The following is a 21,064-nucleotide window of genomic DNA, read 5'->3' as shown; positions in this document are numbered from 1 at the left end:
AGGAATGAGATCTACAATCGTTTGAAAGCTATTCGAAATTTTTTTTGATAGACGTACAAAACTACACCATCATAAAAAATCACACCATCATAAGACGCTTAACCGTCACAAAGACCATAAATGATACAAATGTCACAATGTTTCTTTCTATCGCTCGTAAACAGGTTCAGATTGCACAACGCGTAAAGAGATCGATTGTGGAAACATACAGATAATAACAACTTGTTGTCGAATAAGTAGAAAAACTGAGACTCAAACGAACATAGTAATTTATGCTTGAAATGACTGCTCGATTGCCTGCATTTATTTCTAAAACCAAACTGGTTTAAGCCATGCAGCAATTAAAGTCGCTTATGATGTGTATACACACTCATCGCATTGGACACAACGGAAAGAGTATTTGCAGCGCGAAGGATAATATCAAAATATGTACTAAAATTATATATAGGAGAATATTTGCATTGATTTTAAAGGTTTTGAAAATGTATTTTTCAAGCAGCAAGGCATAGTAGCCCTAACCTCCTCGGCCGACATTACACCGAGATCGGGCATAGTGTTTCCTTTGCTTCAATTGTAAATAGAAGATGCATGAGGCAACAGCGATCAGGACGTTGTGAGGAATATGCAGAAAGAAATTGCTCAGTAATCAATTCAAAAAGGATTGATGTCCTTGTAGTATAAAGCTCATAGTCATTACAACAGGCATCGCCTTTACGAAATCGTAGCATAAGACACTCCATATTTGTCATATATCAAACAAGGATATTGGAGGCAATTCTACAATTACCTCACTCAGGTGGTCTCCAGAATATTCCGCTCTCTTTGGTAGATATAGTGTCATCAAAGGGTTTATCAGGCTTCTTGAAAATATCTCAGACAGACAGAGACGGCTGATCTCAATTATTCTTTATGGCTTATTATTACTAAGTGCAATTTGAAGATGTAGTTTACAGAACTCAAAAGCCATGAATGAGAAGAAAAAGAAATCATACAGGCATGATAGCCAGGCTAATAAATCCATCAGTTGCTCAGTAATAGTCACAAGAAAACAAACGTCACAATAGAACATACGAGAATTTAGATTAAAAGGCCGAGTCTTGCAGCGAATACCAGCGTCAATAATGAACGAGTAGATGAAGTGTGAAGCGAAATGTTAATGTAAGGAAGTGTAATAAAAGCTTTTTTAAGCGTCGAATCCCAAGACATTTGTTTTTAAACAAAATTCGGGTTCCGAGATGTAATTAAGATCGATAAACCTTAAATGGATAAACTTTACCAGAAATTCATTACAAAATACGACAATACGACATGGGTGACGTTGCGTAGTAATATTCCGTCAACAATTATCATTCGAAAGCTCTGGAATCCCTTGGTAAATTGTTATATATCATACATTAAAAGCAAAAGTTCCTATTGGTCAAAATCACAGTAGTAAATAATACTTTATCTGTATACGAATATATGATGAACGTGCATCAATTTTAGGATAATTATTGGTTTTTGCTAGGTTCAGTAAGAAGCACAACTTGAGCCTTGAGACTCATTGCTACTTTAAGCGTAAGTAAGACATCCCTAATCATCTTTATACTCCACTCATATCTAGACAAAATTACAAGTAGCATCACCGGATATATATACCCTCAGTGTTTGTAATTTTAATAGATGTCTTCCCCTGCATGTTTTAGCTTGAAAAGCTTTTGACAAATTAACGGTATTCAATAACGTCTCTTGTTGGTAATAATAACAACCTAATTAATTGTATTAAAGCAGTAGTAATCATTAAATAATCCTAAAAAAATAATGTGCAGTGCTGACTTTTAATATCAAAAACAACTTAAAGTATAAAATCAATGGATTTTTGTGGATTTCTACCCAATACCATCTACTATCGTTATGGATGAGCACAAAATTTGTACTTTAGAAACGACCTTGCATTTTCTCATATTAAATATGAGGGTCGTTTCTAAAGTAAGAATAATACTATTCAAACGACACTTGCCAACTTGAAGAAAAGTAAAAGCGTCAACTCGACATGGACGAGCTCCCAACTGTGCTTAAGCTTCATGTGCTACAATTTCTGGATCATAGTGCACTACATGCAGCTGAGCAAACTTCACACGCTTTACTAATTCTATCACGTAAACATGGTGCGTTCTCTTCTTCTCGAACTTAAATTTGCAGTACATTAACGCATGCAGTTACTTTAAGAATTGTGGAAACGTCTAGCGGACGCGACTGTGGTCTACAGCGATCTACTGAGTGATGCTAATGTATGGAAACAACTAGTGTGTTTGGCACAATGCACTGCTACCGATAACACGCACTTGATAGGCGGAGTGAAAGCATTCTCTTCTGCTGATCGGCCGAGTGAATCGCCACTGAACACACTTACGTCTTCACATTGTTGGATGGAATTGTATGAATTACAACTACGAAATTTAGAGGAGGAAACAGAGTTGGCGCGATTGGGTGAACGTATTCAGCATCGTTGTGGTTGTTCATCATCCGAATCGTGCTATTGGAGCAGTTCAGCTTCAACAAACGAGAATGCAATTGAATATATCGACTATGCTTTAAATGGACCATGTGTGATTAAGGCAGTACAAATTGTTCCTTATCGCGTCTTCTGGCACCCGGATAGTCCTACTTACGCACCTAAACGAGTTCAGTTTGAGTTCTACGATGTCACTGAGATACCACAACAAGAAGCATTGAGGTGGAGAGATCATTCGTTAGACATGTCTGCATCAGTGATCAAACCTTTTTACTCAACGCACGAGTATGAAGTACAAAACGAAATGACGTTACAAGAATTTGTACTACCAAGAAACGTAGCAACTAGTCGACACACCGTCATGCGCGTGACACTTGTTGGACGGCACCAAGCGCAGACATTTGTACTTGTTAATGATGACGAGGACACGCAGCCTATTTACTACTGTTGTTTAAGTTATGTGAATGTACGTGGAGTACCATGGAAACCCGTCCAAGCAAATAAAAAAGCATGTACAGCAATGACTCACCCATACTCCATCAGTCCAAACCTCCAGATGGTGGCATTTACTGGGTTAGCAGTTTATATGACTGCTTGTTACAAAGGATGTATTGGTAGAACGTAACGTGGAAAGATGCAAGCAGAATTGTAAAAGACGTTTGATGTATGAACATAAATATTTCCAAGTGACGGGATTTAATAATATAATGCAGTTAACTACCATTTTTCAAATTCCACACGCATTCCACAGCCACAAGTTTTGAACCAAATGTTGGCTTTTTCGTCAATTAAACATTCCTTACCATATTCATGTCGATGATCCGATTCACTTGCTGGCTTGAACTCTATTGTATTTTTCATTTCTTTCTTGAATGTCACCATTTCAGTAACATCTCTATTTAAATGCATGATGTGTTGTTTCTTCAATAAATGCTTCGTCCTTCTTGCTGCCGATCGATATGCTCGTTTCTTTCGTTTTTCCTTCTCTTGTAATAGTCCTTCTTCGTTTCCATACAAACGATAAGCTTCTTGCACAAGAGTTCGTCTCAAATAAAGTTGAAGTGGTGCAAAAGCTTCATGTCGAGGATTTGGTTTGTTTAAATGTGGTAAACCACAGAAGGACGAGTCTGGTAGTGCATACTCAGCTCGAGCACGAGATTTGGATAAAAGCTCAAAAGCTCCGTGATGAAGCGTCTGGTCTTGTCTACAATTAATGCACACACTCAACGAGAAGTGACACAAGAGCACACGATCCAAATACACTGCGTCTTTTCCGCACTCCTCGCAACGGCCGATAGGAATGTCGTCAACAACCGAGTTTATCAATTTCGGCGCCATTGCAATAATAGTTTTATATTATATGAAACGCAACGTCACTGTATCAAGGGAACCATAAAAACAATAATATTTGACTGGATGCAATATGGTCGAAACACCAGAGGAGGTTACGGACGCTCAGACATTGAGCAAACTTCCCCAGAAAAAGTTCTATCGCTCACGTGCACACTGCAATCCGTTGTCGCATAATGACTGCTTTGACTAGTACGTTCATATTCTTGTTGAAGGGATGACAGATATGTCGTATATTGACAATTACCTGGCATATAGTCCGCTAACACCTGACAAAATGGACTGGTCTGCTCATTATCCAAACATCGAAAATCCGTATGTTCTTGCACTTATTACGCAATTATTGTCGATTGATCAAGTGGTGGAATTAATGTAAGCAGAAGCGTGGATTTCTTAGACGTTGGGTGCGGTTTTGGTGGACTCACAGGTATATCATTGATATGTATGACATCATTGGCATTACGATTTAGTGCTGATATAGTTATTCGCAGTCAAGCTAGCGGAATTATTTCCAGATAAATTGACTTTGGCTTTAGAGATCCGTGCCAAAGTGACCGAGTATGTTCGTCTACGCATTGAGGCACTTCGCAATGAAAATCCTGGTCGTTATCAGAATGTGTCGACCCTGCGCACAAATGCTATGCGTTACTTGCCGCATTACTTTCGCAAAGGACAAATTACAAAGATGTTTTTCTGTTTTCCGGATCCACAATTCAAAGCACGTTTGCACCGCCGCCGCATCGTTCAGTAAGTGGCCTTACTTTATGATTTGAAGCAGTTGGCAGGAAGTCAATAATGTCTATTCTCTCAGTACACCACTTCTTGCTGAGTATGCATATCTACTGGCTTCTGGTGGTATTCTTTACACCATAACGGACGTAGAAGAATTGCACAAATGGCACGTGGAAAAGTGTTCCAGCCACCCGTGTTTCATTCGTATGGATGATAGTGAGCTTGTACGTGGCTTTTGTTTGAAATTGCTAGAGCTTGTTTCATATTTGATTCTATTGCAGTTGTCGGACCCATGCGTGAAGGCCATGACAGAGGAAACGGAGGAAGGAAAAAAAGTCGCTCGTGGTGGCGGGAAGAAATACTTAGCGGTTTTTCGGCGGAAGCCCAACGAGGAGGTTGGCATCGACAACCTTTTCTGGTGAGGAATAGCCACTTTATTAGTTTTAAACCGCTCAGCAATACGCGAGCTCTTTAGTGTTAAATGAACTGCACTTCTTTTCTGGCATGCCAGCAGGCGCGATTTTGACGATGTGCCTGCAACGAGCCACTGCTTACCTTAAACTTACATGATTTACATCAGACACGCAAAGGGGTCGTCGCTTTGTACAGGAGATGATGAAAGCGGCTTCTCTTCGTATCCACTAGTTTTATTGCTTGCAAACGAGTCATTAGCGTCCGGGACCAATGATTTTGCTGATTCTGCTGCGGGGATTGACACTTTCTTCGAAGATTGAATGGTAGCTGCATCAGGAGTTATCGTCGTTCCTGTAGGTGAAGTTGACCCGACATGTTGCGAGCTCAGCGAGCCGAGACCTAAACGACTAGTAAATGACCACGTAGACCGTGGCGACTTACTTGGAGGCGTGGAAGGCGGAAAGCTCGTGCCATCTGGGGCAGTAAGACCCTCATTGACCACATTCACATCTCCAGGTATTTTTACGTTGATTGGAGTCAGAGATTCCGCCGTTGAGCGCAACAATTCTTGTCGCTGCTTGCTTTCAGTAGGTACACTTTGCGACCGTAACTCCGTTAGGATCACGTTAATGTCGCCTTGAGCCCCTTCCAATACCTCCATGATCCGATCGCTAGTTGCTTGCATTACCACTGCGTAGACAAAGGTTAATTGTCAGATTTGTAGTAGAAGCTAGATTCTAATTTTGACAAATGACGTACCAGAAAAGTTGCCATAGTTGGCATTCATCTCATTCCACAGGAAATCGAAAAGCACAAACACCTCCGAAAATAGCAGATGAAATGCCTCGTTATCATAAAACAATGGCCAGTTTGATTGTTGCTCGCGGACCAGCTCGCCGTCAAACTTCCAGAAAAGGCGAGCCACCATACATGTCACATTGATCCCAGCAGGACCCCACGGGTACGTGTGATCATGCGATCCAGGCACCTGACTCTTCACCATGCGCACGACCTGATCGGTATAATGCGAGGCGAAGTACACCAAACAGTCGAGACTTAGCATGCCACCAGCACGAAAGTCGGTCGTCGGATCCGGCCGCTGAAATCCTAATCGACTCCATGATTCTCCGACTCTTTCAAATTGCAGAGCTTCCTCCAGCAATTTATCCTTACTTAAGGGCTCGTGCGAATAGATGGCCGTCCAAAGGGCAAAAAGCATTTTCTCAAACTTGTCTTCTCCAGTAACACAGCTTTGCTTCAGTAGGGCGAAGCGCTCCTGCATGTGCGTAATGTAAGGCGCTTCCGGCATGCCCAATTTGCCTAGGCGCGACCACAGAGAGGTGCCCTCAGCGCTACCATTGCTGCGGAAAAATGCCGGTATCAGATCCTCTCGCCTTTTGCTACGTAGCAAATCGCGCTTTGTAGCCTGTGCGAGAGCAGCGCGCTCGCGCTCGCGTGCCTGCTTATCCAAACCAACTAGACTCTTGCAACCATCTGCTATTCCAAAGTGAAGGGCATAGGCTACAATTGCGCCATCAGCGTATCCACATAAAATGCTTCGCTCGTCTTGGCCCATGCTTAAACTCGTTAGCTCAGCATTTGTTCTCTTACATTCAATACGTCGAACCACAGAGCCAGGCATACCTGCATCACGTACTTCGATAGCTGCGTCAGCGCCGGCGCAGGCCGTAATCAGATACTCTCCCGATCGCGTAAAGAGTACGCCACGCTCGAGCAGTAACTGCGGCACTTTCGGCTTGTCATCGTTCTCCTCAGTCGACTCTCCCTCCTCTTTTGTAAACAGCTTATCGTGAGATACTACGTGACCATTAATTGAGACGATATACAGCTCAGACTGCTGCTCAGAGCCATCGTTCCGTTTTTCGTGTTGATCCATTGTTGCCACGTAACCGCTACTGGAAAGACCTCCCGCTACCATGCTGCAATTGCCGCTGCCAGTTTCTCCAACCGTCAACTGAGCCTTGTCATCGGAAAAAATTGAGTTTGCTCGAGAGTAACGCCCACTTCTCTGAGTCTTGTGGGTTGTGATGGAGTGAACAAGAGTATCCCCTTGGGCCGAAATGACCATGTGAGAAACAGCTGATGTTTCCATCGGTCCAGGTGTGAGCGCCAGTGCGTGCAGAGGCGTCGAGCCGCGGAGCGAGTGTAGCAATAGCATGTTGTCCTTTGAGGCACTGACTACGACGTCTAAATCCACATTTAGGGCCACAGCGACCACAGGACTCGTGTGACCAACAAGCAGAACCCATGGTAAACCACCTACTGGCAGCTCTTTTTTTAAAAAGAGACGTCGCGAGCGAGATGCCGAAAGCTTAGACAAAGCCCAAACAGACACAGTGCAATCCTCACTTCCAAATGCCAGCGCCATGTCTCCTGTAAAATCGTCTTCGCTCCGCGCCATACACAAAATCGGCTTTTTATGAAAGGCGATCCGCTGCAGCAGTTCACCATCAGCTGCCCAGTGAATACGCCAACTACCATCCCAGTAGCCACAACTGATCATTTGTTCATAGAAAACGACACCTTCGCTAACAAGGCATCCGGGCGGAAGCTTCCACCATTGATCTACATCAACCATCGAAAATGGGCAAGAACGCACAGTGTCGGGAACAGCATTCATGTAGCGCTTCGCTAAGACGACACCGTCGCTATCTGTCGTATACACAACAACCCCATGATCGTTACTTCCAGTGCTGTGGGCACCCATACCTGTGCCACTACCGAGTCCAGGTGTTGATCCGGTAAGTGCAGTGAGTGCAACCGCATGGTTTAAGGCATTCGAAAAATGCACACTCCTGACAGCAGCGGTATGCTTAGATGGAAGATCATAACGACGCACTTGTCGACGCGAAGAAAGCATGGCCATACTATGTGATGCTGGAAAGCGAGCCTCTAATGACTCGTCCTGTGTCATGCGCACTGGATGCGGCTTACGAAAGAGTTGAATTGGAACTGTTCCTCGCTGCACAAGTTTTGCCCGCACACCGTCGCTCGATGTGCTGAGATCCAGGCGCTCTGGATAAGAGGCGATATGGTATGTATTTAATGCATCCACGGCCATGGCTCCATTTTGCTTGTACCCGAATATCAGATCAATCCAGTGGTGGAGGTTGCTGGATACATAATCGCTCTCTAGTGCCAGGCGATGGAGTCGCACAAAGTCGTACGGTGATGCGGCCCATGGAGGAAGTGCCACATCACGCTTTAAGCTCGCCGTCATACTAACATCTTGTCCCGGTGCAAAGTGTCGAGCTAAAGTTTTATTTCGAGCACTTGAAAACAATTCAGGCAAGTAGAAAAATTCCGGCGTTAGCTCGAACATATTTCGGTCATCACTTGTGCACATTCGGAAGGCGTCAGCCACCGAATTAAATGTCGGTTCATTGGCCGCCATGTGGTGAATAAGCTGCTCCTCGCTTCCAAGAATTGCGTTCGTAAAAGGCGCAAGTCGAATTAAGAAATACAGTACTGACTGCATGTGCGAGTACGTTTTTGCATGATGGAACGCCGGAATAGGTGTTTTGGGATCCCAACCTTCGTAAACTGCACGAGCTTGCTGAATAGCCTCAGGCGTTTGGGCACCAATTGGACGACGCAAGTCACGATAGCTTTGTTCATCATCGAGGCGAATCTCTGATGAATCGTAATCTTTTAATACCCATGGAAAGACGGGATACTGGGAAGGATCATTATACGAGCGCCCCGCCGAGACATTTAGTGCCATCAGGTATTCAAAATTGCTTATCTCACGGCGCACCCACATTTCAGTCCACTTGCTCTTCGACAGCATTCTCTCTGCTGATAACAATCGCTTACCCCATTTTGCAAGGCATGGCGGCTTGCGTTCTTTAAGAGTAGCATACACTAGATCGGCCTCTCCGTTATTCTCAAGCCCGAAAAAACACGAGCTACCATCCACAAAGTAAATTTCAAGGCCGTTCTGACCCTCCATGAGGAATCGCCGTCTATGAATTATACGAATTACGCGGACTCCCCAGACCCGGCGCTTCACCTGTGACACATAAGCCTCGTGAAGACGCTGAGCGCTGCGTTGTCGAGCAGCAACGCCTCCATCTTCATTAGACTTAAATGAGTCCGCGATTCCACGCAGTGTCACGACACGTTCACCTTCAAAGACAATAGTCGCGACACCAATACGAAGGTCACCACGCACCAAAACACCAGAAGGAAGCACCAAATACGCCTTGGTGCGAAATGGCGCTCCCAGCGATTTCCAATGGTCATGCTTGGTTGGAAATTTTTTCATCATCCGTGACGCCGGGCCCGACGAACTTTTTTCTTTGGGACTATTTGGCTTTGACTGCTCATTCCTCGTTGGGGCTGGCCTTTCCTCCCCTGCTTTATCGGGTGAGCCTGAGTCCTGTGGATCCTGCATATCGCCACTTTCTTCTGAAACGCTCGAAATACTTCTGTGGGATCCAGAAGTTTCAGAACCAGCTGTTGACAGCAGAGTTGTCGGACGTGCACTCGCCAAACGCTTTATCCCAGTAGAAAACCTCGTAGACATTGTGCCGATACGCCCCTTCGCCGACTTGACTGTACTTGCCACATCAACAGAAACAGCACGACGATCTCTAAATAATGAGTTCGAATCGGCATTGTCAGTACCCTCGGGTGGCAAAGGGGCTAATGGTGCAGTTGACAAAAGCTCCACGTTTTCACCCATGGCATTCAAGCGTAACGTCGCATCTACAACGTCGCCCGCGATTTCGCTGCTGTGGATTCGATCATGCAGCATCAAACGAGATGTAGCATCGTCGCTTTTGCCATTCTGATTTGTTGAAGTTGGTGTACCGTCATCATCTAAATAACCCACGTCACTAATACGTCGAGCTAATCCAATATAGTCATTTTCTTCGGATTCAGCTACTTCAGGATCCTCTCCGTCGCCGCCGCTGCTGACTGTGTGGGCTTCATCATCATCTTCTTCCTCTTCAAACAGTTGTTCTGTTAATTCACCTGATGCAGAAAGAGCTGCATCATCCACCACAATAGAGTCCACTGACGGCATTGCCAATTCGTCAACAATATTGGTTGATATCTCGTTGGATAAAATGGAGGAGGCAAGATTCGAGCCAAATCGATAAGAGATCGTATCATCTGTATCAGGGAGCAGACGACACCGGATCCAGTTACTTGATGTATAAATGTCAACACGCCAGAACTCATTGTCACCCCATAAACCGATAATAGTTCCATCACCCACAGCGTCCACAACCGCATCATCTTTAGCTCCCCATACATGGCGAACGCCCCACTTAGCCAGCACTCGAAGCTTCATCCAGTCATCAATGTCCTTTGCCTTTACACGTTCAAGCCATACATGCTCCTCTCCTTCGTTTGATGAGCAACTTAACGAAGCCGGCGAGCGAGTGAACTTGCTGATTCTTGCCAGCTCAAGCTTGGCGCGTTTCTTTTCATTCGCTTCCTCGTCAAACATACCAACGCGACGCAAAGCTCGAATATCGCGCGCATGAGCCATTTGTTCATGGTAAAAGCTGTCGCGTCGGCGTACTTCTTGATTATTGGTTATAAACTCGTTACGGTCAAGAAGCTCGGCTAGTTGGTCGGAAGAACGTAACGGAACGGACACTAGCGATGCCAGAATACTGGCCAGCTTAACTGCCGATTCAGACCAAGACTTCCGTCGAACACGGTCGATCAGCGACGACAGCTCTGGAATAAGCCAGAGCAACAGCGTAGTTTCGTCTCCAGGAGCAGCCTTAACGCTTTCACTTGCTGTAACCAAACCAGACGTTGTGGTCATTCCATTTGAACCAGAGCGAGAAGGCGCGAAGCACGAATTAAATTGCGCAATTTCGTGCCCCAGACCCATTGCGTTTATAAAGTACTCGAGTTTGTTAATTCGCTGAAAAAAAACCGAGTTAGCAGGAAGTCGAAGTTTAACGGAAGAAAGCTCGTCGTTGTCAATACTTTCACCGCGAGTGGCAGTCTCGTGATCGTCAGAGATAAGGACAAGGTACAAGCATCGCAAGAGCAGCTGAAGAATCTGTCGCATCGGTCCACCAGGATGTGGCCGTGCAGATATATTATGTTTTCCAGGCAGCGTGGCTGGCGGTGAAGCAGCACTACCCAGGCCTTGCGTCACACCGATGGGTAACCGATTGAAGCCGAATCCAAGCATTGTCGAGCCCGCATTTGAGCGAGCAGCAGAAGCCAGCGAAGGTGGGCTGTTCATTCCATTTTCTATTGGACGAGTAGCATTGCTATTACGACGGTGAGAATTGCTGGATCGTCGCGCAAAGCTAGCATCCGAATCTGAGTGAAAATGAGATGCAAAGTGCTGCCAAATACCTAAAATTGAATCCACCAATTCGGCCTCGTGCCAGATCGCACGCTCACATTTCCAAAACACTGATACCTGAGTCACACTCTCGGTATCCCAGCCTGAACTATTTTTTAAATTACCTGGATCAACTTTTCCAAGCGTATCGGGGTCATAGTGAAGCACTACAGCAGCTGCAAGCGATGCCAAACTTTCAGCATTACGCCATAAAATCGACTCGCGCGAAGGCGTGCCTTCATTAAAACGCAAATTCATCTCCGCGGAGAGCATTTCATTCATCTTGTCTAATGTAGTTTTAAGTAAAGAAACCACGACCACCTCAAGTTCTTCGGTAGAGGAGATGAAGCGAGAAAGAGTAGTAAACGGATCCTGCAGCAAAAACCACGCCATTTCATTCTGCTTCACTTCCAGACAGATCATAGATGAGATCACATCGTAAGACATTAAAGTGATGAAATCCACACACCCACTTGGCTGGTATACGGACATCAGCTCTACTAATGCTAATTTCATGCGACTTGACATGTCGTTGAAGCAGCTTGCACTCACACCCTGTTTTTTACGGTCACCATCTCCGTGCAGTGCCAATAATCCGCGAACAAAGTCAACATCGTCTTGCACTATTATAGAATACAGCGCATTTACGCGAACTTCATCGGGTTCTTGTGTGTTAAGCACCATGTCTCGCAGACGACTCATAGGTACTCCAGGGCAACCATTTAGCTTGATACCAAAAAGCGAAGTTGGTGGGGATGCAATGTTCTCATAATGGCGCTGTGGATCACCACGAAGACTCAAAATGGCCTCGATGATAGGCACCTGCTCTGTTGTTGACGATTCGGTAGCAGTGCCCCCCATGCTGGATATACTTCCAAAGATAAGGACGTGGCGATTAATAGAGCTGGCTGCAGTGGAGGAAGCAAAAATAATCTTGAGGTGGCGGATCGCAATCATGCGGATAGTTACAGAGCTGGCCCGTACGAGGCCTAGGAAAGCAGGCATCATGTTGTCGTGCCAAATCATCGCAGTAGTGAGAACATTCTCGTCGATAAGAGCGTCGTACGCAGCAGTTTTCCCATCAAGTGTCTGGATGTCTTTTTCGGTTACTTGAACTCCTAGCATCATAAGCAAAATTTCAGAGTAGACTCCCATGGAGACAGGTAATTCCTCAGGCTTCAGCGAGTGCATAATCAAATATGCGTCGCCAACGGAAAGCTGGATTTTATCTGGGCTATTCACCATTTCCGGATCTTCACTGCATTCACATCGTAAATAGAGGTACGTACGTAGCAAGCGCAGTGTCACCACACGAATGACATCATTTGAAAACCCTAACAGCGGCAACCATATTCGGAGGCCACCTAGTCTACCAAATAGTTCAAGCATCCCAGAAGGAGCCGTGGACTGAACAGACAGCTCAATTAGCAACTGCACCAGGTCTGGCAAATCTGCCTCGGGTACATTTTCGACGATTGAGCCACTACCATCCAGATCACTCTCAGGCAGACTTTTAGTTTTTGATGAAGAAGAAACAGTCGCCGAATCAGATGCTGAATTTGTTGATGTAATCTCTTGGATTGGCGTTCCGTCAATATTCATTCCTGGAATCATAGGGTTGCTCGGCTTTCCAATCATGCAGAATATGAGGGTCCTCGTGCTTTCGTACGACAACTGAGACTTCACTTCCTTGCCCTTTCCCGAGAAAGCCATGACGGATCCTGCAGTTTTCGCTGGTAGAGATTCACATAATACAATTCTGATCATTGACAACACGCGCCTCCGAAGAAGATTTATTTCTTCAGGCTTGAATTCTCGCGCTCTTCGAAGTGTTGTTGATGAGGAGACTCGCCAGTAAATCCACGACAGACAGCGCAAAAAGTGCCGTGTTGACGCTGGAGACAAGTTTTTACTGTCCTTGCGCGACATAATTTCTAGTTTGTCAAACATCGTTTCTTGAATTCCGACCGGTGCATTTACCCATATGCGGAAGTTGAATAGCAGAAATTTGTAGATCTCGTCTGCCAAAATTCGGTCAGTGATCACAGCACTACGAAGTCGCTCAATAGCGATTAATAAATCATTTGTCAAGTAATGCGGGGGCAGCGAGCGTATCAGCAGGGCCATTAGACGTACACCTTGGCTGCGTCGAAAAATAAACTTATTGACCAGGGAATGACGCATGATTTCCGCAATCAGCAACACAACTTTTGGAATACTGCGCACGCCCATCGGACGCGCAATCAGATCGCTCATTTGTCGAAGAAAGTCCGAATCCTCGTCAAATTGGGTCGTCAATGCTCCGTTTGTTGCCACTAAAGTGTTTAGTACAGTAGACGAGGTATCTGATGTATCGTCACCATTTACAACTAATTCTGTAGCTGGAGCAGTCACTGTTGTTACGGCTGCGGTAGTCGAGGTAACTAATAAAGGTAGACAGATGAGTGGACCGCCCAATTGTGCCACTGCTTGTTTGAATGTTCCTGCATGCCTCAACCTTACGCCGGCACTAGCAGCAGCTGCGTGGTAATTGTTACCGCTCGAATCGTAGCACAAACCTTTTAGGCGGTCGCAGTGTCGGGCGTCATAGGCGAGCAGTAGTCCGTCAGTGGAGATTCCGGAAGCGTTCGATCCTCCGGACGAACCTGGTGTGCCATTAACCCCACCACTCGATGATGTGGCCGACGACGAAATATATGAGTTAAACTGGAATACAAGCGCATCGTACTCGTCCACGCTACGAATATTATTTATGATACTGGCTGGAAGTGCCTGTCCAAAGAGTGCCGTTGGACCAAGTAAAATACGTAAAGCGTTGGTTCCATTACTTTCGCGCATTGCCAGGTATGCCTTTACAACAGGAGCCATGAGTGCTGTGTTGGGGTATGCTAATCGTACACTTTGACGCAATTCCGAATTCAAATAAACATCCAGCTTGGATCCACGAAATTGACGGTGAGTGTGCGTAATACACAAAAAGTGCCACCTACCTGGCGTCACGAGATCCGGTACTTCCACATGTCCGTCATTCTTGCGCTTGTCAAAACTTGTAATCATTAGCGATGAGCGCAGAAACGAGCACATGATACCCACTCCAGTTTTACCGCCAAATGTGAACAAAGGTGCGACTTCTTCTGGTAACAGCTCAAATTTTATCCATGCACAGAAAGTATAACCATTATTTGGAAAAGCTGGTAGCACTGGCATCAATAGACCTGACAATTCGCCATTTAGATCGAAGAATGACGCGGGCCCGAATGAGTCACGTGCAATCAGCTCGAGGGTTGACAAGTAACAGCTCACAGCCTGATCATCAGGCTCCTCGTGCACCATGCGCATACTACGAAAAACCGCAAACATCGCTTGGATGTCGTCAATGTTAACTGAGTGGAAAGCCAGATACAAGAACACCCGAAGTAGCTTTTTCAGCACTGTTAAAGGCAGACTAGGACCTGCAAAAAGACCACGCTCGCTAAGAAAACCCAATATTTCGCGTTGAAGGCCGGCTGTGGAACATGCCTCCACGTTGCCACAACTGCTACGCACGAGGCTAATAAGTGCTTCGAGCGCGCGAATCTGCTCACTCTCGTCCAGAATGCCGATAATTTTAGTAAAGAGCATCTTAAGCCGAGACGGACGTCTGATATGCAAACGTGTGGCGTCCGCTTCGCTATATTCCTTTCCGCCCACTGCGGAATGAGAATGATGGTTAGAGCATACATCAAGTTGGCAAAATTATTAGTCTACAAAGAAGACGTACGCAGCTCCTGTAAGAAGACAGAGACGACATCCTCCGTCTCTGAGAGCTCCATATCTGCGCCAGGATCGAAAGTTAAACGAAGCTTCGGGACGCGGTAGTGTCTTGGAAATTGAGCCGGTTGCTGATTCTTGTCCTGCCACGTCCACCGCACTGGTTGGGAATGACTGTTCCATGTCCTCCGCAGACCCGTCGGGTCAAAATTTTATACAAATTACAAGATAAATGAGAAACCCGCTGCAAATTTTGCAACTCCTAAAAGATTAGATGGGTACATTGTATTAGCTTTGATGTGCTGTGCTAGACATTCGTCATGACGACGGGCTTGATTAGCAGTGTCTGGATGAGCTTGCGAAGTGCATTAAGTTCTTTTTGTTCGATGAGCTCGAAGTGTCGTACAAACAAAATAAAGCGCTTGAAACAAAGGTTCAGATGCGACTCAGCGTGCAGTGCCACGTAGTTTTGCAAGTGATTGTGGTACATGTGCGCGTACACGCGAAACAGGCGCTTTAGAATATTACACGCGACTCGCACAAAGTTGGGATTGCGCTCTCTGATTGCATTGCTGCCTGCAGCAGTGGAGCAGGCGTCAGGAAATAATTTAGGATCGTCAAGCTGCTTCTCCACCCACCCAAGCAACCGCTCTACATAATCCGCAGCCGGTAACGAAATTGGCGCCACTTGCTGCAGACCGTCTGCCCACAAATATGTATAGCATGGCCCTGCAGACATTACCGGACACGAGCTGTGTGTGCAAAACTCTGAGATCGTGCCAAAAAGCAAACTGATCTCATTGAAAAAGTCAATCACGTGCACGGCGATCCACTCGTCGAGTTGGCATCCTTCGGGCAGTTGGATACAGTCGACAAGATCCAGTCCAGACGCCATAGAATCTTTCATTTGACGTTGTAATTTCCACGTCCGTGTACCGGATACGAGATTTCTGCGCGGAAATATGCTTTGCTCCTGGTCAAGATTGTTGTCGGGCACGGTACAATCAGGCCTATTAAACTGCATTATTGTCGGTGTTGGACAACGTGGTGAAGATGGCTTGTCATTTTGTATATGATTTTCCAAGCTTGTAATCGCTCCATTGTTGATCCTACCCATGTCATTGTCGCTTAATCTATCGTCTGCCTCAGCATCGTTCGTTTGCATGTCATGTGCGTCCACCTGCGCCTGCTTTTGCTGTTGCTCTAACTTTTTCTCCGTCGCAAGGGTTCGACATTCTTTCAAATGATTCTGAAGATTTATGACTCCAGCTTGCATCCAATGAGCTGCAAGAGCCTGGTGCTGAATGAATAACTTTTCATGTCAACAACAGTGTCAATTTCGAAGTAAAGTCATAAGCAACAGCAGATACTTACCGTTTCAATAGCCGGACTAGCGATTTCTTGGAGATTATTATCAAGGATTACTTCTGCATCTGTAATTAATTCGCTATCAAGCACTTGAAAACGTGCAAAAGCGACTTGATGCTTAGCTCGGTTCTGCAAAACAAAAGTTATAAGCATTGCCGACATCCTATACCTCATTTGAACCTACACGTCGAAGACGGGAAGAAACGTGATGAGTCTTTGATTCCATATCTACCACCTTTTGTTCGTATCGATCCATTATACTCTTTGCGCTGTTGCGGTACTCACACTTAAGCTAAATAGTGTCGATTAATCTTTGTGAGTGTACGTTTGATAAACAGGCTAACCTTGATCTGTGCAAGTCCATCTAATAGAGTTTGAAGTGGTGCAATTGCATTTGTCCTGAACGCTGAGATATCTTCTAAAAGCGTATGCGCATCTGCTACTGGTACCTCCTGTCTATCATAAAGATACTGCAGACACGATCCGAGTTCACGGCTAGAATTTACCATTTCTTGAAAGAGAACGCAAAGTCAAACGTGGCCCTTTACTCGTGTCTTAAAATTTTTGAAAAATCTCACCACAGATGGCTTGGCAGTGACGCGATAGCTTGTTAATTGTGTCTTTCAGAGCAGCTGCGGCAAATTAACAAAAGTTATATGTATCTCAAACAAAACTAATAAGTGTCCAGTATCACCTTCAAACAGCTCGAGACGTGTCACCATGTCAACAAACTTAAGATCACCATGGTCCTTACTTTTTGTGCTTGCCGAACTTAAACAAGCAGACGAGGTGGTGCTATCGGGAGCCCTTCCACTGCTAAATAGCTTACGCAGCATGATGCTCGTTTCACTTGAAAATATATCTATAGATATAACAGATTCAAGCCCAAAAGTGGCTTCGGACACGATGTATTCGCCGTAATATTTTGCAATTGTGGAGAAAATCGTCTACATTTGGCATTACAAGCGCTCAGAAGAATAGCACGCTAGATAAACAATCCGGAAACAAAGCTTGCTTAGAAGCTCGCGCAAAATAACAACTTACTGGTGCTGAATACTCTCTTAATGGTCTATATACCCGCAAGAGTCATAACCAATTAAGTTGTTGCTCAAGGTTCTGTACATGAAAACTTATGAGCGAGCGAGCTTCGACGATAACATCGAGACAGCGAATTATGGTTAATGAATACAGGAATTATTGTGAGGTGGGTTTGTATGTATACACAGCACAAGATTATAAAATGTATTTGATATGGTAAACTCAAAACTCGTTAACTCCCTATGTAACGGGGTACGAAGTCAAATGGGGTATACGCCCAAGATAAAATGTTGCTTTTGCGAGCCTTAGATAATGCAGTATCTTGCATTGTAATCGGTTTGAATAATGGTTGATCGATTCCATGGAAGAGGGCTGGATTCGCTAGCCTCATGCAATGCATAAGATAGGATTTTCATGATAGCAGTGAAAAAGGTGTAGTGAGTACCAATATGAACTAGACCCAGCTGTAAGTACGTCATTCTAAAGATACATTTCACTCGAGAAGGTCTCGTTTTTGGGTCTGGGTGGTGCGTACGAGTCAATTCTGCGTGCATTGGTGAATACGGACTCGTAGATTCAAAGCTTGTTTCTGATAGGCACGCCATCCCATTTGTATCTGGTAGCCCACGCCATCCCTTTTGTATCTGGTAGCCCACGCCATCCCTTTTGTATCTGGTAACCCTTAAAATTGTATTCTCGATGAGAATACCAAATCTTCAGTGAGAACGAAATAGGATGTTTTTCCTATGTGTCCTCGGGGTAATCACACAGGCTAAACAAGATTTTGTCTCCAGCTGGACCTGAGTGGATAGCTCAATTGGCGGTTGGGCCTAGAAGCGACTATCGCTTGCCTGAAGGCGCTCATCAGCTAGCGAAATGCGCTCGTGAGACACCTCAAGGGGCATTTAAACCTAACATTTCTAGAGTATAACCAGGATTTTCTTACTGAGCGTCCAGCCGTCTGTAAAATGACTTTTTCAGTGGGTTATTGAAGCTCAAAAAGATATAAATTTAGCCTTGTTATAGGCGAAGTAATAGCGCGTCTTGCTCCCAATCAGCAAGCTAATTGGCCGCGTGACAGAATGGACACTTCGTTATTCTGCAGAGAACATCTTTAAAATTAAAAGTGCTCAATGGATAGCTGTCGTCAGAACAAACGGTGGAGTAATAACACCAACACGTTGTTGGGCTCCTACTCAGTAAAATTTTGGTCATGTGCACTTGTGGGATAGGTCACATTAATCGGTGATAACAAATACAAAGCCTCATTATCGCTTGCCACCTGAAGACAGCGTTCTTGATTCCGGTATAGATGTCTTAACCGTCGCGCAATTCTGCTTATCAGAACTTGCCTATAGCTGACACGATCATGCTGTGCGGTATCAACCATCCGAGTTCGGGTAAGACGGCTGTTGTGACTACTGTTTTTGCAGCGGGATTGCCGTAGCTTTGCGCTTAGAGGAAGCGTAATTAGGTGACCGAGCTTACGTTCTTTTAACCCCAGGCTAATAAACTCGTGCGTTCGAATCAAACACTGATTTTTATTTATATTATCTGCGGCAAAGCCGCCTAATTTTAAATGTATAGATTTTACTAAATATGTATAGTCATATCTAAATACATGCATAACTACAGGCTACCCAGCCACGTACTGTATTCTTATTTGGATGCGGTCACACCATGCCCATATCGTGTGACACACACCTCTCTTACCAGGGTACGTGTAACCCCGTTACATTCTCCCCCATTAAGATTGAGAACGTTTACAGTTCCAATCTATTATTGCCTCACCGAGGCTTGCGTGTCCGCTAGACACTACAACTTGGTTCGTTGGAACAGAACGACTTCCGTGCTCAATGAGCCCTGTGTCAACGACACTGAAGTCACCAAGTCTCGCTGGTTCTGACACCGAACTCGGGTAGAGCCCAACTTCGTCTCCCGCACGCGGTGCAATGTCAGACAGTGCGTCTGCGGCACCGAGGGATGTACATCCTAGGCTCGATTAGCACGAGCGTCGCGCTCCGCGCACGCTATCAGTGACGGGTCACCTCGTCGAGGATGTGGAGGTGGTCGACTACAGTCTGACACTCCTTTTCCACATGGGATGACGAGGAAAGCGAGCTGCACCAGCGGCGGGATACGAGCCATGCTCGCGCCTCGCAGACCCCATATCTGTTTCCTGTTTTCTCGTTACCTGAGAGGCGTGGTGTAATCACCAATGACCTCGACGGGGCACAGAGGCGGCAGCTGGAAGCTGCCCGTAAGGCGGCTCTGATGCGCGCCCATCCACGGCCGGTCATTGACCCTCGTGTGGAATCTGGCTTCGGCCCGGCGGATTCCGCTGTGGAAGCGAAGGACGCGATAGCTCGACCGTTACGCCTCCACATCATAGGGCCCCCGGCCATTACGAAAGATGAGCTTGCCGAACGGAAATCTCTTCGAGCTCGTTTCTTGGTTCCACAAGACTTTCCGTTGTAAGCTTATCGCACTCGTCTGAGTGCTCAACGAGGTGGCTCTCGTGTACCCGCAAAGCGGACAATACCTGTAGTCCTCGCCACTGGCGAAAGCGCTACAGATGACGAAGCGCTCTTTGAGCGATGGGTGCAACCGCATCGAAAATTTTCCTCACTGTATAACTTACAGTTGAGCCACAAGGAAGTAGACGTGAGTACCTCCCATTTGAGTCTGCCAACCCCAAGGCACGCTGTCGACTTCCTTTGAATTGTCGCCCTACGACGTATGGGTCAACCCCTAACGCTTCCGCGAGCTCTGTGTCTGCGACCGCAAAAGCTCAAGGCCACTGCTTGAGCTCAGCTCATGGCCCTTCTACTTTCCTGGCTATTGCCGGGAAGCGCGAGCGTCCTAATCTTTCTGATCAAAAGCGTTCACGACGTCTGGGCAATCTTGCTGAAGTGGCGTCTCAAACTCCCACGAGTTTCGGAGTCGCGATATCCCAGCCACTTCACCAGATATTGGGTTTGACCCTGGTGATGACGTCGTCTCACAAGACGTTCCACGCGATAGTGGACGTCACCGTACTCATCGAGAGAAGTCGATGGCGGGTGGTGCCGACCAGGTTGACTGCCGTCCGGTGACTCGTGATCGGAGCTCCGCTGAGCGTCATGCTGAAGTAGCATATCGCTTTGCAGACGCTCTTATAGGAAATGAAGCACGTCGTGCGCCGGCTGCCTCACCTTGAGGACTACCGCGCTCTGTCGGAGCGACGCTGGAGAGCTTACGCCATTATCAGTTGCTGGTTCAGCTTCTAGGTGGCCGAGGGCCCGTGAGTTCCACTCCGGCGCCAGCGCTTCCCCGTTCACTTGCGCCGGATCCCGGTACAGCTTGAGCAAGCCCACGTAAAACACCTGGTGGGTGTGCATCCGTTTTGAAAGGTTCAGCGTATACGCGAGGCCCCGCTTGGCCTCACCTTATACGGTCCGATAAACCGTAGACAAAGCTTCGTGCTGAAGATAACAGAGGCTGCATGTGTAGGAAGTTTTCAGACTTTAATAAAACCAGGCCCCCGATCATAAGCTTTCTGTTTTGCCTCTTCCTTTTTCGTCTGCACTATC

The 21,064-nt window shown here is 45.9% G+C and overlaps 4 protein-coding genes across 4 annotated transcripts; 2 read left to right on the top strand and 2 right to left on the bottom strand.

Annotated features, from left to right (window-relative positions):
* Positions 1–2,032: 2,032 nt before the first annotated feature.
* Positions 2,033–3,119, top strand: PHALS_07983 (F-box domain; the record flags this gene model as incomplete). Its single annotated transcript, XM_024721540.1, has 2 exons — positions 2,033–2,147; positions 2,209–3,119. 2 exons carry the CDS (start codon positions 2,033–2,035, stop codon positions 3,117–3,119), a joined length of 1,026 nt encoding a protein of 341 aa, XP_024586629.1.
* A 92-nt stretch (positions 3,120–3,211) lies between these two features.
* PHALS_07982 (dna repair protein) lies at positions 3,212–3,832 on the bottom strand (the record flags this gene model as incomplete). Its single annotated transcript, XM_024721539.1, has 1 exon — positions 3,212–3,832. The coding sequence occupies one exon, from the start codon at positions 3,830–3,832 to the stop codon at positions 3,212–3,214; it is 621 nt and encodes a 206-aa protein (XP_024586628.1).
* An 85-nt stretch (positions 3,833–3,917) lies between these two features.
* On the top strand, positions 3,918–4,998 carry PHALS_07981 (trna (guanine-n-)-methyltransferase; the record flags this gene model as incomplete). Its single annotated transcript, XM_024721538.1, has 6 exons — positions 3,918–4,036; positions 4,103–4,159; positions 4,225–4,271; positions 4,336–4,591; positions 4,656–4,800; positions 4,858–4,998. The coding sequence occupies 6 exons, from the start codon at positions 3,918–3,920 to the stop codon at positions 4,996–4,998; spliced, it is 765 nt and encodes a 254-aa protein (XP_024586627.1).
* A 149-nt stretch (positions 4,999–5,147) lies between these two features.
* Positions 5,148–17,290, bottom strand: PHALS_07980 (Kinase A-anchor protein Neurobeachin and related BEACH and WD40 repeat proteins; the record flags this gene model as incomplete). The annotated part of the gene is made up of 11 exons (XM_024721537.1): positions 5,148–5,680; positions 5,750–15,025; positions 15,097–15,272; positions 15,369–15,432; positions 15,628–15,662; positions 15,725–16,398; positions 16,461–16,583; positions 16,639–16,746; positions 16,799–16,965; positions 17,033–17,086; positions 17,149–17,290. 11 exons carry the CDS (start codon positions 17,288–17,290, stop codon positions 5,148–5,150), a joined length of 11,352 nt encoding a protein of 3,783 aa, XP_024586626.1.
* Between the last annotated feature and the right edge of the window lie 3,774 nt (positions 17,291–21,064).

This window comes from Plasmopara halstedii, assembly GCF_900000015.1.
Source record: "Plasmopara halstedii genome assembly, contig: Scaffold_3120, whole genome shotgun sequence".
Taxonomy (NCBI): Eukaryota; Oomycota; class Peronosporomycetes; order Peronosporales; family Peronosporaceae; genus Plasmopara; species Plasmopara halstedii.
Note: the sequence above shows the minus strand (reverse complement) of the source record. Positions and strands in the feature narration are given on the sequence as shown.